This window comes from Cavia porcellus, unplaced genomic scaffold (assembly GCF_034190915.1).
Source record: "Cavia porcellus strain 051 isolate PalLab524CR breed Dunkin Hartley unplaced genomic scaffold, mCavPor4.1 scaffold_19, whole genome shotgun sequence".
NCBI lineage: Eukaryota > Metazoa > Chordata > Mammalia > Rodentia > Caviidae > Cavia > Cavia porcellus.
In genome coordinates this window covers 1386562-1402314 of record NW_026947502.1, presented here as the reverse complement: position 1 = coordinate 1402314, position 15753 = coordinate 1386562, and the positions used below count along the sequence as shown (strand labels likewise).

The following is a 15753-nucleotide window of genomic DNA, read 5'->3' as shown; positions in this document are numbered from 1 at the left end:
CCCACCTGAGCTGACCTGGGGGGAGCGGGTCTGTATTCAACAAGGCCACCAGCCCAGATGTCTCGGCGGCACTGTCTCTTCAGGGGCCCGTTGGGTCCAGGGTGTTAGAGGCTGGGATCTAGGAGGACCCTGAGCACAGCGTGGGCTATTTCCAGGTTGGTTATAAACCCGCAGGAACCCAAGGGAGAAAACAAACATACATGTTGTTTGTTTAATAATGCCCAAGGCTTCTGGGAAAGCCAAGCAGCCCAGCCACTTGAGACCCCGGCCTGCAGACTTCTGTGCTTCACTGCTCAAGTGCAGGTAAGTTCAGGACCCACAGCTGATGCCGGAACAGAACAGCACTGACTGTGGGTGGGTGACAACAGAGCCACCGGGTTCCTAGTGTTCTCCCATCAGAGCACATGCTGGAGATGTTCTCTCAGGTGGCTCTGCCCATGTGAAGCAGAGCCATCGAGGGACTGGAGATTCCAGCTGAGCCCTCTGGCAAGTTGAAATACAAGGTGGGTACCCAGGGGTTCAGCTGGGCAGCTCAGAGCTCTGCTTAGGGAAGTACTCCCATCGCCTCCTGGGAGGCTGGACCAGGCCTAGCCCTGGTCTCTAAGGACACAGATTTTTTTCTGTAGCGAATGGTGCTGATGTCACCCTAAAGTTTGATGGCGACAACCCTGCCAGACAGGCATTTATGCTGCTGAGCTACATCCCCGGGCCCATCAGCTCCCCTTTTGCAGACTTTCTGCAGTGTCAGTGCGGCTCTCTGAATTCTGCTTGGAAGCCTTCGCCCTCATAGCTCCACAGCTGGGTGATGGTGTGCAGCGCAACAAAGGCCTGTTTCTCCCTCTCAACTGTGCTGAAAAAGCCCAGCACTGAATAGGTTCTGGATCTTGCTCTAATCTGGACAGCTCTGGACTCGACCTGGCACCCATTCCCACAGAGCCTCTGGGGGTAGTGGTGGGGAAGGTCGGGTGGGTGCATGGAGCATCCCTGGCACACGTGTGCATGAAGGTAGAGCTGAGGAGCTCACTGAGGGACTGGACAAAGGGTGAAAGGAGTCACAGACGACTCCAGGTTTCACACCAAACACCCACCAAGTGGGAGCTGATGTGTGAGAGACGCAGACATGGGTGGGTGGAGGAAGCACTCTGGAGCCCTCATCTGACATCCAGCAGGGCACTATGGGGTACGGTGTGAGACCCCGGGCAGCCATGGTTCCAAGGGGTACTTTGTTCTTTCAAAGGTTTCTTCATCTTTGTACTTTATTTTTTTGTCTTTTTCTTTTTTTAAATTTTTTCCTTCTTTTTATTGGTATCGGGGATCAAACTCACAACCACCTGCTTGCAAGGCAGGTATTTATGCCGCTGAGCTAAATCCCCAGCCCCATCTTTTTCTTTTTTATCGGTACCAGGTATGGAACTCATGCCTGCCTGCTTGCAAGGCAGGCGCTTATGCTGCTGAGCTAAATCCCCAGACCCCCATCTTTGTACTTTAAAAAAAAAAAGCTTTTTTATTTGAAATAACTGCAGACTTCCAGGAAGTTACAGAAACCGCAGCACCCTGTGAGGTTCCCTGGGCTGCAGGTTCATTTGGGTTCTGGTGCATGGCCTAGCTGCCCCTGCTCTCGAGCTGGCCCATGATATGTTTCTGCCTCGGATGGGCTCATCTTGGGTCACTGGGGAGGTGCATGTTGGAGGGAGGGTGAACACATGCCACAGAGGACTTGTGAGCTAGAGGAGCCCACAGAGCGGACAGGCAAATAGGAAGGGAGGTGGAAAACTGGTGCTCCAAAGCCTCATGTGGTCACAGGTGGCTGCTCTGGTGAGTCCTGGGTAGGCTCAGGGCTGCTCTGCTGAGGTGTGAGTGCTATTTGCCCCCAGAGTGTGCAACCCATAAGATCTAAGGGACACAGTGGGGCCATGAACCCCTTCATCGTGTGTGATGACCCCGCCTCGCCACCCTGTCTTGGAGCCAGCTCTGGGCTGAAATCACTACAAACTTCAAGCCAAGTAAACCTTCCCTCTTTTAATTTTGGATGTCTGGGGTTTCTGTCTCAGAATGAGAAAAGTAACTAAAACATCAGGTGACCTGGCAGTCTAAACAAAGTCAGTGTTGTGAGGAGGTGGACAACACTGACCAGTCGAGTCCCTTGCGGAGTAGGCACAGAGGCTGCTGTAACCCTTACCACAGCACCAGCTTGGTAGTGTGGCCTGTGGCCCTGGCTGGAGTGGGTTCGAGCACAGGCGGGAGAAGAAGGGCAGAGGTGAAAAGCTGATGTCCCGTGTCCGGCACAGCCAGTGGGGCCATGTCCTCCTCTTTCCTGAACATGGGCACAAAATGACTCCATTCTTCAGCTGACCTCAGGTTAGGCCTGGCCTCGGAACTGCTCTTTCCCCCCAGGATGAGCAGTCACTTCTTGGCTAGGTCCCAGCAGCCTTGTGACATCTCCCCTGGCTCGTGCTCTTGTGGTGGCTACAGGCAGACCAGCCTTGGGGAACCGAAGCACGCCAAGAGGATGGCAGCCTGGGTTCCTGTGGGACTGTGCCAGGCGCAGCCCCCATCCCAACTCAGTGTCCTCCCAGGACCACAAAAGCATGAGAAACAGCTGCTTTTGTTAAGGGTTGTAATTCTGGCTTGTGCACTGCTACGTCCTAGGCAGCGTGGCCCACACCATCACCCGGCTGTGGAGCTATGAGGGCAAAGGCTTCCAAGCAGAGTTCAGAGAGCCGCACTGACACTGCAGAAAGTCTGCCCAGCTGGGGCAGCACCTGTGCCAGGGGTAGATGTCAGTCACCTTGTGCCAATCCTTGGCCAGCTTCTCCCAGCCTCCTGACAGGGACTCGGCTTTGCAGGTCCCTTGGGGTGTCAGTGACTCTGACAGGCATGTGACAGTGATGGACACAGGAGAGGAGGAGGGAAGGGAAGGGAAAGCGAGGAAGAGTTTGGGGCAGACATGATGACGTTTGCTTTCTGCATCTTTTTTTTTTTTTTGTCTTTTTCCTTTTTTATCGGTACCGGGGATCGAACTCACGACTGCCTGCTTCCAAGGCAGGCACTTATGCCGCTGAGCTAAACCTCCAGCCCCATGCTTTCTGCATCTTTTCAGTTCTTACAGTTGAGTCTCCCGGGGCCAGGACGCCTAGCACACTGCATTTTGCTTCACCATTCTTAGGTGTTTCTATCATTCCCAAGTCAGAGGGCCTTGTGGGAAGGCGTCCCAGCAGCCTTGATTCCAGATTCTACTTCTGAGATGTAAGCTAACAAGAGGTGGGTGGGGAGGACAAGGGCATCATGAGAGAGGATGGCATGGTGGGAGCAAAGTCCCACGTGGTGCCCCTCCACGTGATGTCACTGCCAGCACTGCCCTGGGGGCTTACTGTGGAGGGGAAGCCTGAAGCCTGTGCGCCCGGGAGCCTGCAGCACTGGAGTGGGCCCTGGCTACCGGAAGGGAGGGATCAAAGACAGAGCACAAGTGGGCTCCTCTGTGGTGCAGAGCACTTGTGGCACTGAAAGGTCACTGAGGGCAGGCTAGAAAGGGAGTTGGGGGGTGCGCTCAGCCCAGCACCCGCACCAGGTCTCACCCCATGGCCCCGCCCGCACCCCAACCCCGCAGTCCCTTTCTCTTCCACAGGAGCATCTGACACAGGGGTGCAGAGCTTCAGTGCGCCCCGAACCACAGGTGGGCGGCGAGGCCCCAGACTCAGACTCACCCGCAGGAGTGACTGCTTCTCCCCGCAGGCCTTGCACGTCCACTGAAGACTCCTCTTCACCTGCGGTGACATTTTAGAGAAAGCTCAGTGACACGAAACGAGGTGGAACTGGGGCAGGCATGTTCGGCTAAGCTTCCAGCCCCAAAGGGGCTTTCCAATTTTTTAGGGTGGCACAGGGGATGAAACCCAGGACTTTGGCATTGCGCTGTACATCTAGCCCTCTGGCAGCTTTTATTTGGAAACAGCATCTCCTGAGTTGCTAAGTTATCCTGGCTACACCTGAACTTGTCATCCTTTTGCCTCAGCCTCCAAAACGCTGGCATCCCAGGTATGTGCCACGTACCCAGCCAGGAAGGTGGCTTTTCCAAGAGGAAAGAATAACTATGCATGTAATAAGTGGGGCTGGAAAAATCAGCCATGCACATGACACAGAATCAAATTAGATTCCTGCTGTGGCTCTCAAAAAAAAAAAAAAATTGAGGGCTTGGTTTGTGATGTAGTTTATTGGTAGAAAGCTTATCTAGCATTCTCAAGGCCCTGGGTTTGTTTCCAGGATTGAGGGAAAAAACCCACATTTAATTTACATTCTTTTAAAAATTAAAAAAAATTATGAGGACATGTTTTCAGGCCCTGAAGTCTGCAGCCCCCTTAGGGAGGAGACACCTCACCAGTCTGTTTCTCCTCTAACCTCCTCCTTCCTTTCCCCTCCATTCCTCCATCCGATTTTACTCTTTGAGGTCACCAGTCTTTGCTCACCCTACAGGATCTACGTTTGCGCTAGCTGAGGTCAGCAGGCTTTTGAACGTGGCAGGTATTTGCGCTGCGTCCCCTTCCCCTCCTCCTCGCCCCTCACACTTGTTCCCCAGCCCTCTTGTATCCTTCTTTATTATCTTCTTTCTTTGTACTCTGCCTCATTCAAATGAGAGATACCATACAGTATTTAAGCTTGTGTGTCTGGTTTATTTTACTTAATACTATATCTTCCAGGTGCACTCATTTTCCTGCAAATGTCTCAAATGGACATGTCATTCTTGTCTTTTTCATTTTTATCGGTACCAGGGATCAAACTCACGACTGCCTGCTTGCAAGGCAGGTGCTTATGCCGCTGAGCTAAATCCCCAGCCCCCGACATGTCATTCTTTACATAGTATTCTATGATAATATAGATGCTGCATTTATCGAGTCATCTTTGGGATCTATATAGGTTGTTTCCAGGATTTAGCCGCCATGAGTTGTGCTGCTATAAACACTGGTATGCATGTATCACTGCAGTATGATATCTTCAGCCCCTCGGGGAAGATACCTAGCAGGGGGTAGGTGGGCTATGTGGAATTTCTAAGTTCAGTTCTCTGAGGAATCTCCATACTGGCTTCCACAGTGGCTGTCTTGTTTATGTTCCCACCAGCCATGAAGGAGGCTTCTTTTCAACCACATTTGCCATTGACCACCAGCATTTGCCATTGACCATTTAATGATTGCCATTCTTTTTGGAATAAGAAGGGTGTTAGATTGTGTTGAAAGCTTTTTCTGCATCTCTTGTATGATCACATGGTTGTGTTGTCTTTTTCGTTTTTATCGGTACCAGGGATCGAACTCACAACTGCCTGCTTGCAAGGCAGGCGCTTATGCCGCTGAGCCAAATCCTCAGCCCCAATCACATGGTTTTTGACCTTGCTTCCTGCAGACATTCTTGCAGAGTCTGATCCAATCCGAGTTCTTGAGTTACAAAAGCTTGCTTGGCTGGGCATGGTGGCACATGGCTGTAATCCGAATGCTTGGGAGGCTGAGGCAGAGTTTGGGCTACACAGAGAGTTTAAGATCAGTCTGAATTATAGAGCAAAACCCTGTCTCCAAAAACAAAACAAAACAAAACAAAACAAAACAAAAAACAACAAGAAAACCTCTTGCTGTTCCTCTGCTTGGGTGTGCTGGTGGATTTTGCAGACAGGTTCACTGGCACAGAATTATCCACTGAGTCAGGATTCTTCCCATGCAGTCAAATCATCCATAGCAGGAACAGGCTAATCCACTACGGCAGTATCTGTCAAGGTTGGCTGACAAGTAATATACTGTAAGAACTTGTTTTGAGTCTCCCTTTAACTAGGGAAAGAGAGCCATGGTTATAGTGTAAGCATGTTAACAGCTCAAGTCTTGACCCACAGTTAATGTGCACTAAATGCCATAGCTGTGTCTCATGCAGTGATGAAAAGACAGCATTTGACAGTAACTCTTTTTCTTTTGAGATAGGCTACCACTATGCAGTTCTGGCCGCCTTTGGACTCACCTTGTGGCCCAGGATGGCCTCGAACTCAGTGATCCTCCTGCTTTTTGTTTTTGGATTTTTAAAAACAGGGTCTTGGGCTGGGGATTTAGCTCGGTGGCAAAGACCCTGCCTGAAGCATGAGGTCATGAGTTTGATCCCTGGTACCAAAAAACAAACAAACAAACAAACACAAGGTCTCACCATGTAATGCAAGTTAGACTTGAACTCACTTGTGTAGCCTAAACTAGCCCTGAGCTCATGGTGACCCTCCTGCCTCAGCCTCCCATTGCACTGTGATCACAGGCATGCGCCACCACTCCCAGTTGCGTGGCTCTTTTCCTCACGACAGGGTTAAGGAACAGAGCTCAAAGCAGGACGTTTCTGTTTATGCTAGAGTCAAAGGTCATGTTCTGCCTCTAGAATGGTGCTGGGTGTAGAGATCCGCTCACAGTGAGAACACAGCACCAATGTGGGCTTCCAATCCTGTGTTTAACTCAGGCTGAACCTCACCTCTGACCACAGGACCTGGGTCTGTGTTCTGCAGTCCCGGCCTCTCAGCGGGACTCCCCTCATCTGTTGTCCAACTGCTGATGGTCTCCCATGACTCTTCCCCTCGTCCACCTGGAACCTGGCAGTGTGAAGCAGCCAAGGGGCTGCTCTGGGACCCAGCTTCGAACACCAGCCTTCCTACATGGTGTCCCCAGCCAGCTCCTGCCACACGGCTGCAGTCGCAATGCTTGTACTGAGGCCGCTCACCACCTTTTGACCATGGAAGACTGTCTGCGAGCCCTCTCCTGTGTTTTCCTTGCCGGTTCCAACTGCAAGTGATTCTTCTGGTCCAGCGCAGTTCTTCGTTTTCCAGGAGCAAAAAACTGTCAGTTCCACTTCACCTCTGAGCTGGCTGCTGGCACAGTGTTGCACACTCTCCTTCTCCACCTCCTGGTCTACTTCTTTGGTTTCAGTTCGTTTTCTTCTCTTCTCTGTTAGCTCAGGGCTCCCACGTACCCTCCCCGCACTTCAACCCTCCTCCAGGCCAAGAACCCTAAGGCTCGGCCCCTTCGTCTTGGAGAAGCTGAGTTGCAGCACTCACTGCTGTGTGTTCTGGGGCCCCCTTAATTTTCATTCTTTTTTTTTTTTTTTTTTTGTCTTTTTCATTTCTGTTGGTACCGGGTATCAAAATCACGACCACCTGCTTGCAAGGCAGGTGCTTATGCCACTGAGCTAAACCCCCAGCCCCTTAATTTTCATTCTTGATAAACTTGCTAAGGTCTCTCTTAACATGATAAAATGTCTTCAACTCTAAGGCTGGACAATCACTACTAGCACTTCCAAGAAACTCACAAATAAGCCAAGGATCCCCACTTTTTACCATTTTCTATGGATGCATTAGCAGTCAGATACATAAAAGGGATTAGTGTTCAGAGACAGACAAATTGGAAAGGGAAAAAGTGATTATTTACAGGTGAAGATTATACATCATGACCAAGTGGGAGTCATCCCAGGAATGCAGGGATGGTTCAACATACATAAATCAATAAATGTAATCCACCATATCAATAGAGCCAAAAATAAGAATCACATGATTATTTCTATAGATGCAGAAAAAGCTTTGATAAGGTCCAACATTCATTCAAGATAAGAACACTACAGAAAATTGGAATAGATAGTCTTTACCTCAATATGATAAAGGCCATCTATGACAAAGCAGCCAGCATCATATTAAATGCCAAAACCTGAAAGCTTTTACTCTAAAACCAGGAACAAGAGAAGGATGTTCATTATCACCACTCCTGTAAAATAGTGCTGGAAATGCTAGCCAGAGCAATTAGACAAGAGAGAGAAATAAAAGGAGTAAGGATAGGAAAAGAAGAAGTTAAATTATCATTATTTGTAGATGACATGATACTCTACACAGAAGACCCCCAAACTTCATTGAAAGACTCGAAGTAATGTAGCTGGATACAAAGTTAAAACACTCAAAAATCAATAGCATTCCTATACACTGACAACAAAATCACTGAGAGAGAAATGAGAAACTATACCTTTCAAATAGCATCCAAAAAAAATGAAGTACTTAGGAATCAATCAAACAAAAGAAATGAAAGATCTATTCAGCGAAAACTATAATACCCTGAAAAAGGAAATTGAAGAGGATTTCAGAAAATGGAAAGATATTCCTTTTTCTTGGATAGGAAGAATATTGTGAAAATGGCCATTCTCCCAAAATTGTTATACAGATTTAATGCAATTCCAAGCAAAATACCATTAGCATACCTCACAGATCTAGAGAAATCATTCCTAAAATTCATCTGGAATCAGAGAAAGACCTAGAATAGCAAAGGCACTTCTGGGAAACAAAGGCAAGGCAGGGGGCATCACAATCCCTGACTTGAAGTTATACTACAAAGTTACTATAATAAAATCAGCATGGTACTGGAATAAAAACAGACCTGAAGATCAATGGAATAGATCAGAAGATACAACTACAACTAAAAACACACTCAGTCACCTTATCTTTGACAAAGGGGCCAAACAAGTTCACTGGAAGAAAGATAGCATCTTTAATATAAAGTGGTGGGGGCTGGGGATTTAGCTCAGCGGCATAAGCGCCTGCCTTGGAAGCAGGCAGTCGTGAGTTCAAATCCTGGTACCGGTAAAAAGGAAAAAGACAGAAAAAAAATATATAAAGTGGTGCTGGAAAAACTGGTTCTCCTCATGCCAAAAACTAAAACAACCCATGCCTATCACCATGTACTAAACTAAAGTCAAAATGGATCAAAGATCTAAATATTAAAACAGAAACACTAAATCTGCTGGAAGACAAAGTAGGTAGAAATCTTGAAAATATAGGGGTAGGCAGAGAATTCACGAACAAAAATCAAACTGCACGGGAAATACTTCCCAGAATCAATAACTGGGATCATGTCTTATTAAAAAGTTTTTGCATGTCAAAAGAAATGTCCAAAACCGGGCGTGGTGGCGCATGCCTGTAATCCAAGCACTTGGGAGACTGAGGCAGTTGGATTGTGGCAAATTCGAGACCAGCCTGGACTACAAAGTAAGCCCAAGGCCAGCCTGAACTGCACAGTGAGACCCTGTCTCAAAAAGACAAAAAAAAAAAAAAGAAAAAAAAAAAAAAAAAAGAAAGGAAATATCCAACAGAGTAAAAAGAATCCCTTGACTTTTGAAAAATCTTAGTCACCTGTCCCTCAGACAAAGGACTTCTATCAAGAACATATAAAGAATTTTAAAAAAAACAGACCCCTGAAATTCAAAGATCCAATCCAAAAATGGGCATCTGAAATGAATACACAGTTCTCAGATGAGAAATACAAATGGCAAATAAATACATGAAGAAATGTTCAGCATTGTTAGTCATTAAAGAAATGCAAATTAAAACCACACTGAAATTTCATCTCACTCCAGAAAGAATGGCCAGGATAAAGAAAACTACCAACAATGAATGCTGGAGAGGCTGTGGGGAAAAAAGAACTCTCCTGCACTGTTGGTGGGAGTGTAGACTGGTGCAACCATTGTGGTGGTCAGTCTGGAGATTTCTCAAAAAGTTGGGCTTGGAAGTTCCATATGACCCAGCTATTCCACTTCTGGGCATATCCCCAGAAGAACTGAAAACATCACACCACAGTGATATATGTACACCCATGTTTATAGCAGCACAATTTGTAATCGCCAGATCTTGGAAACAACCTAAGTGTCCATCAACTGAGGAATGGATAAAAAAGCTGTGGTACTTTATACAATGTAGTAGTAGTCAGCTATAAAGAATGATCACACTGAGATTTTTATAGGTAAATGGACTCAGCTTGAGACCATACTCATAAGTGAAATAAATCAAACTCACATGTGTAAATACAGTATTGTCTGCCTAGTGTAAGAAATGGTAACAGTACATAAGATACAAAATCCTCAATAAATACTATGAAAGGGTAAGAATCTGCTCAAAGGGGGAAAAATAATACTTTAGGGAAAAGGAGAAAAAAAAGGAAGGAAAAAGAAAAATATCTAAATTTGTATAAATACACTTAAGATAGATGACTGTGCTATAAATTCTATTAGTTCTTGGAACAAAACAGTTAACATTCATAGGACTGGATCAATTTTGCATGTTTGTGTCTGGTGATCTGAGGAACTCTTAAAGATCAGTATGTGGCTGGGCGTGGTGGCTCACGCCTGTAATCTCAGCACTCGGGAGGCTGAGGCAGGAGGATCATTTGGAAGTTCGAGACCAGCCTGCACTACAAAGTGAGCTCAAGGCCTGCCTGAACTGCAGAGACCCTGTCTCAAAAAGACAAAAAACAAACAAAAAAACCTCAAGGCACTATGTAAAATAACAACCTTAATTATGTTCCTACCACCTTGTTTTTAAGGTCTATATCATCACTGTTTTGGGCTCTTTATTATTGCTATTTATTTCTTTTTTGCTTCTTGTTTCAGTAGTAACCTGTTTTGTTTTGTTTTTCCCTCAAATGCAGAAAGAATAGATGTACACGTAGAGGCTTATTCATGCCTAGAACTTCTAGTTTACTAGAATCGATTGTATTATGTGTAATGAAATGAACAGCTATATTGAAGAAAAAAGAGACATTATGGTATCCACTGATTTCCTATCCTCGGGCTGTGAAATCCAGTAATGCTTTTATTCTTGGTTTAGAGTGGTTTTAGTCTATTTTGTACTATTTAATTTCAACATACATGAAGATATGGACAGTTATTTTGAAGAGAACGAAACATTACGGTAGCCATTGTTGACTTTCCTACTGTCTGGTTTTGAAGGCCTGTAATGCCTTCATTATTCTATTTTGATCAGTTTTTTTTTTTTTTTTGATCAGTTTTATACTATTTTATTTTGTATGAATTCATTATGTGTGAAGATAAAGACAACTATTTGGAAGAAAACAAGAGACATGGTAACAATTGTAGATCTCCTGTTGTCTTGAAACCTGTGTCGCTTACATTGTTTTCTACTAATCTGCTTTGTTATATTTTGTGTTACCCTCTTTAAAATAAAACAATTTTAAAAAAGAGAGAGACGCTAGGTCATTCCAGAGCTCCTCAACTGCACAACCTTTTGTCTTTCTTTGCACCCATGTGCCACATTGCCGGGTGGCTTAGACTGATACTCTGAGCAAGAGTTCTGTTAACTGGTGCCCAATGTGGGCAGAATCCCAAAGACAAGCCCAAGGAGCATAAGCTGTGTTCAGTGGCACAGGGACGCTGCACAACAAGTGGCCAAAGACTTTTGGAATGAAGCACAACAAAAAGAGGTGTCTGAAGCAGACGGAATCAGCTGGGATTAAAATAAGTGGAGCAATTTTTCTCTGCAGAAGAACAACAATCTAGGTGCCCAACTTAATTTTAGCTCTAACGGGACACCTTTATGACTGCCTTCTTGGAACACATGACTATGGAGAGAGGAACATCCAGCCCTCCAGTGCAAGCATTCTCGAGGATGACCTTGAAGAAAGCCAGTGCCACAAGTACTGAGATCCACACGGGCTACAAAACCCATGAGGTGGAGACAAATGAAGAGGACACTGTAGGAAGCTCGCACACATGACATGACAGGGCTCCCACAAACTCCTAAAATATGTTTGTTGCTATAATGGCCATCCTAACCTGCACACTGTTTCAACCGTTGCATTACACAAGTAGAAAGCGGAGACATGTAGGAGACCGTCATGCTGCTCTCTCCTGTTACTGACTTCTTCAGCCCTTTTCACTAAAATATGCAGAGCTGGCTATATTGAAATGGATGTTTTCCTAATTGGCTAACAGAATGTTACTGAATCCAGCCTAGGCAGTGGTCTCATTAATAGCAAGTGGCAATAGGTGGGTGAGAAAAAAGTAACCAACACAGATATAATACAGGACACATAATTTATAGGATTACTTTATAATATTTACCCAAGGAGTCCAATGCAGAAGAGTGCAGATCTGTTCACACACTAGAGACTCAAAGAATCCAGCCGAGGGCCTAGATCCCACAGCAATGTCCTGTATGAGTCCAGCTGAAGACCTAGAGCCCACCACAATGTCTTAAGCAAGTCTGGGTCAAGGATCGGCACCGTGAAGGCCCAAGGGTCAGTGGTGGAGGCTAGAAAGTCTATGCCAGGGGGGTGAAGGACTTGGGCCAGCAGGCTGAGGGATCCGACTGGAGGTAGAAAGCAATGCTCAAGGTGAAGACCAGAGCTCCCCCGAAGAGAACTGCAGCCATCATCAGTGACAACGAGGTCCTGAGCTCCTGTGACAGTGAGAATAGCTGAGTTCACATCAGGAAAAGCAGCCCACAGGCTTCTCCAGGAGAATGAACGGCACCATCTTTCCCTCCAGTTTTCCTTTTCTGCCGCCAGCACAATCTCAAGTGGGCCTTTCACACCCAGCACCGCGCTGCTCAGTTCAGCTGGGTGTTCCAAGTTGACTATTAGTTAATCCACCACAATCTACCACTGGTCAATTTATAACTAGACACATTTCTTTTTTTTTAATCAGTACCGGGGATTGAACTCACAACTACCTGCTTACAAGGCAGGCGCTTATGCCGCTGAGGTAAAGCCCCAGCTCCTAGACACATTTCTTTAAGACATACTCTCTAATGGCAAATTTGTGAAAAGTTAACATGTCTTGGTCTATTGAGATTTACATTAACATAGCAATTACATAAATACAATTCTCACTGCATTAATTTCCTTTTTTTTTTTGTACTAGGGATTGAACTCAGGCCCTTGAGCTTGACAAGCAGGTGATTACACCACTGAGCTAAATCCCTGGCCCTCACCGCATTTGTTTTCATACCAAAAGGAAAATATTCAAAGAGTGATCACAAGTCAAAGTGAAAATCACGATATTTTGACTAATTAACCTGATTATAATATGTATCTTAAACTTATATTAAAAACATATTGGGGCTGGGGATTTAGCTCAGCGGCATAAGCACCTGCTTTGCAAGCGGGTGGTCATGAGTTCGATCCCTGGTACCGGTAAAAATACAAAAAAAAAAAAAATCATATTAAAGACATATTACAATCAAAATTTGCTTCCTATTAACTTTCAATGCTAAGAAACAGCTCCAGTGATCTACATTTCAGACATGCCCTTCCCTTCAGGTGAAGTGCTTCAGTTCATTTTTCCATTGGCCTGTTCTTCTCAACAAGCATGTTCTCCTCTGTTTCATCTTTGCAACCCATAGTCCCACTGGAGTTTTCCCTTTGGTCAAAACACTCTGCTGGCTCTTTGCTTTTATTTATTTATTTATTTTTTTTGTCTTTTTCATTTTTATCAGTACCAGGGATCAAACTCACGACTGCCTGCTTGCAAGGCAGGCGCTTATGCTGCTGAGCTAAATCTCCAGCTCCTGTTTATTTTTTTTATTTTTTGTGGTTCTTTGCTTTTAATTTGTAACACAGATCTGTCCAAAAGCTCTCAACAGTATCCCTGCCACCGCCCCAACAGTAGACTGCACTGAAATTTTTCTGCCACTCAGGCAGTATCTTTAAACACAAACAAAATGCAGACCAACTCCCTGCCAGAGCACAGCACATGCCACCTGGGTTCCAGCACCCAGGGCAGGGCTTCCTAGTAGAAGACTTCTAAGCCTCATCTTAACCGGCAGCATGTCCATGAGCACTGTGATTTTCCAAGCTCAGAACAGAGTCTCCAGTATAGTTTACAGTGCACAGGGGCTGCCTCTTCAGCCAGTCTCCCAAGACCTTTCCAGATTAATTCCTAAGCCACATGGCCAGTCAACATCACAGCAATGAACCTGCTCTCCTGTACTAATTTTGTTGTAGTTACTTTTCTCTCATTGCTAAGAAAAAATACCCAACATCCAAAGTTAAGGCAGGAAAGGTGTATTTAGCTTTCAGTTCGTAGAGGTTTCAGTCCATAATCAGCTGGCTCCAAGGCAGGGTGACACAAGGCAGAGGGACCACTGTTCATAGCAGGGAAGACAACAAAAGCAACAAGAGCAAAAGGGAAGAGAAAGCCTCTTTTTCTCCCTTACTGTAGCACTTACACCCCCAACCCCAGCACTAGACAATGAACCAATCACAAACTCTAGATTTAGCCGCCTCCAAAATGTCCCCCACCATGAGACTCTGGGGGGACATCCACACACAAATCATAACAGGAATGATACCTAATTGAGAAGCTGCTGAAATTAAATGAAAGGTATCAAACTATATGGCATACTTGCTTAAGCTAAAGCCCTCCTCGCTTTCAAAAGGCCTTTTTTGTACCAGAAATCGAACTTAAGACCACACATTTGCCAAGGCAGCCACTGTGCTGCTGAGCTGTATCATAGCTCACCTTTTTTCCCCCTTAAATTCTTCCTGGCTCATTTTTCTTAAGAGTTTAAAATGACCAAGAATACACACATTGTGCAGGTAGAATCACTTAAAAATGTAAAGGACTTTAAGTTATTCTCAACTCTTAGAATACAGTACCAAAACGAACTAAATAAAGTTTCTGAGTCTCTTCAAACACTCAGCACTAAATGCAAGCTTACAGATGCACACTCAGCATCTTTGTGTTGTTGTTGTGTTTTTGAGATAGGGTTTCGTTATGCGGTTCTGGTTGGCCTCGAACTCTGCCTCAGCCTTGAGTGCTGGGATTACAGGTATCCAACCAAGCCCTGCCGCATACTTAGCATCTTACTAACTTTAACAAGCATTTTAAAAAGTTTGATGCTATTTTTTCTTAAGGCACAGCAAATAATCAGGAGCGGGACTATCAGTCGTGGTTGGGTACACTGACTGTTGGAAAAGTGACAAAAACTGCAAAAATTTAGAAAAAACTAGATTCGCGCCATCCTCTATCTTGAATGTTGCAAGTCAGGCTAGTTCCCAGGTCTTAGAACTATGGTCTACCCCAGCAAACACCAGGCCCCAGAGTTCAATTCCCAGCCCCGAAAAAAGAAAAGAAAACCCAAAATGTATCTTGTTTAAAATGCTCTAGGATCGCTGTTCCTCGCATCACGCACAAGCGGAAGCAGAGGCGCGGAGCGACAGCAGAGGGCGCCCAGGCGCAGAGCAGGGCGCTTCGACGGCACCTCCACGGCGCTCCTTTTCTCGCGTTAGTTCCGCAAACTTCCTCTCCCTTGTTCTTAAACCGAGAACGGGGTACTTTGGAGACTAGGTTTTCCCTAAAGGATGATATTTAAGTCTTTTTTCTTTTTCTTTTTTATTGGTACCGGGGATCGAACTCACGACTGCCTGCTTGCGAGGCAGGCGCTTATGCCGCTGAGCTAAATCCCCAGCCCCTATTTTTTAACTCTTAACCTTAGTCCCGCAACTTCCCGAAGAACCTGGAAAGATGGGCAGGAACCGCTACCTCCGCTCTCTACAACAGTCCAGTTTTTACAGGAAGCAAAAAACCAGAACCACGTCGTGGGCCAGCCGCACCACTGAAAACCCAGTCCTCAGAAATGTCACTGACATTATTTCGGGTCCCACCTGATGCGCCTGGAAGAGGCGGCAGCTGCAGCACCGAAGGACCCGAGACTGCTGAGGCGGCGCCATGCCCTCCTCTGTCGCCTCCTGACCCGCGTGTGCACTTCACACTGCGGCCCGGGCTCGGCCCTTCCGCGCGCCCTGGTCGCTCTAAGCACTGGGACTGCCTCGCATGCTCGCGTCCCTCGCTTATTTCAGCCCTAATCCCACTTCCTTCGGTCCCAACCCGGCCGTGCTCAGAGGACTCTCTAGGCACGGGCGCCGCCTCGCTAGCACTCGCATGCCCGCGTTCTTGGCTCGGGCCGATTTAAATCCTCCC

General features: G+C 46.1%; 1 protein-coding gene across 14 annotated transcripts in view; it reads right to left on the bottom strand.

Annotated features, from left to right (window-relative positions):
- The window catches only part of Mrnip (MRN complex interacting protein), a 23783-nt gene extending 8030 nt beyond the window's left edge, over nucleotides 1–15753 (bottom strand). For 3 of the 14 annotated variants that reach the window (XR_010040992.1, XM_063230464.1, XM_063230470.1), the window contains exons 1-2: nucleotides 15438–15746; nucleotides 3705–3764 (exon numbers count right to left, since the gene is read on the bottom strand). Coding sequence is in view for 9 of the 14 variants with exons in the window: in XM_063230464.1 (XP_063086534.1) it covers nucleotides 3705–3764; nucleotides 15438–15503 (126 nt within the window). In the remaining 5 variants the exon portion in view is untranslated. Of the gene's footprint in view, nucleotides 1–3704; nucleotides 3765–15437 lie in introns of all 14 variants that reach the window. The other 11 variants (XR_010040996.1, XM_023565890.2, XM_063230463.1 and 8 more) reach the window with 8 other exon arrangements.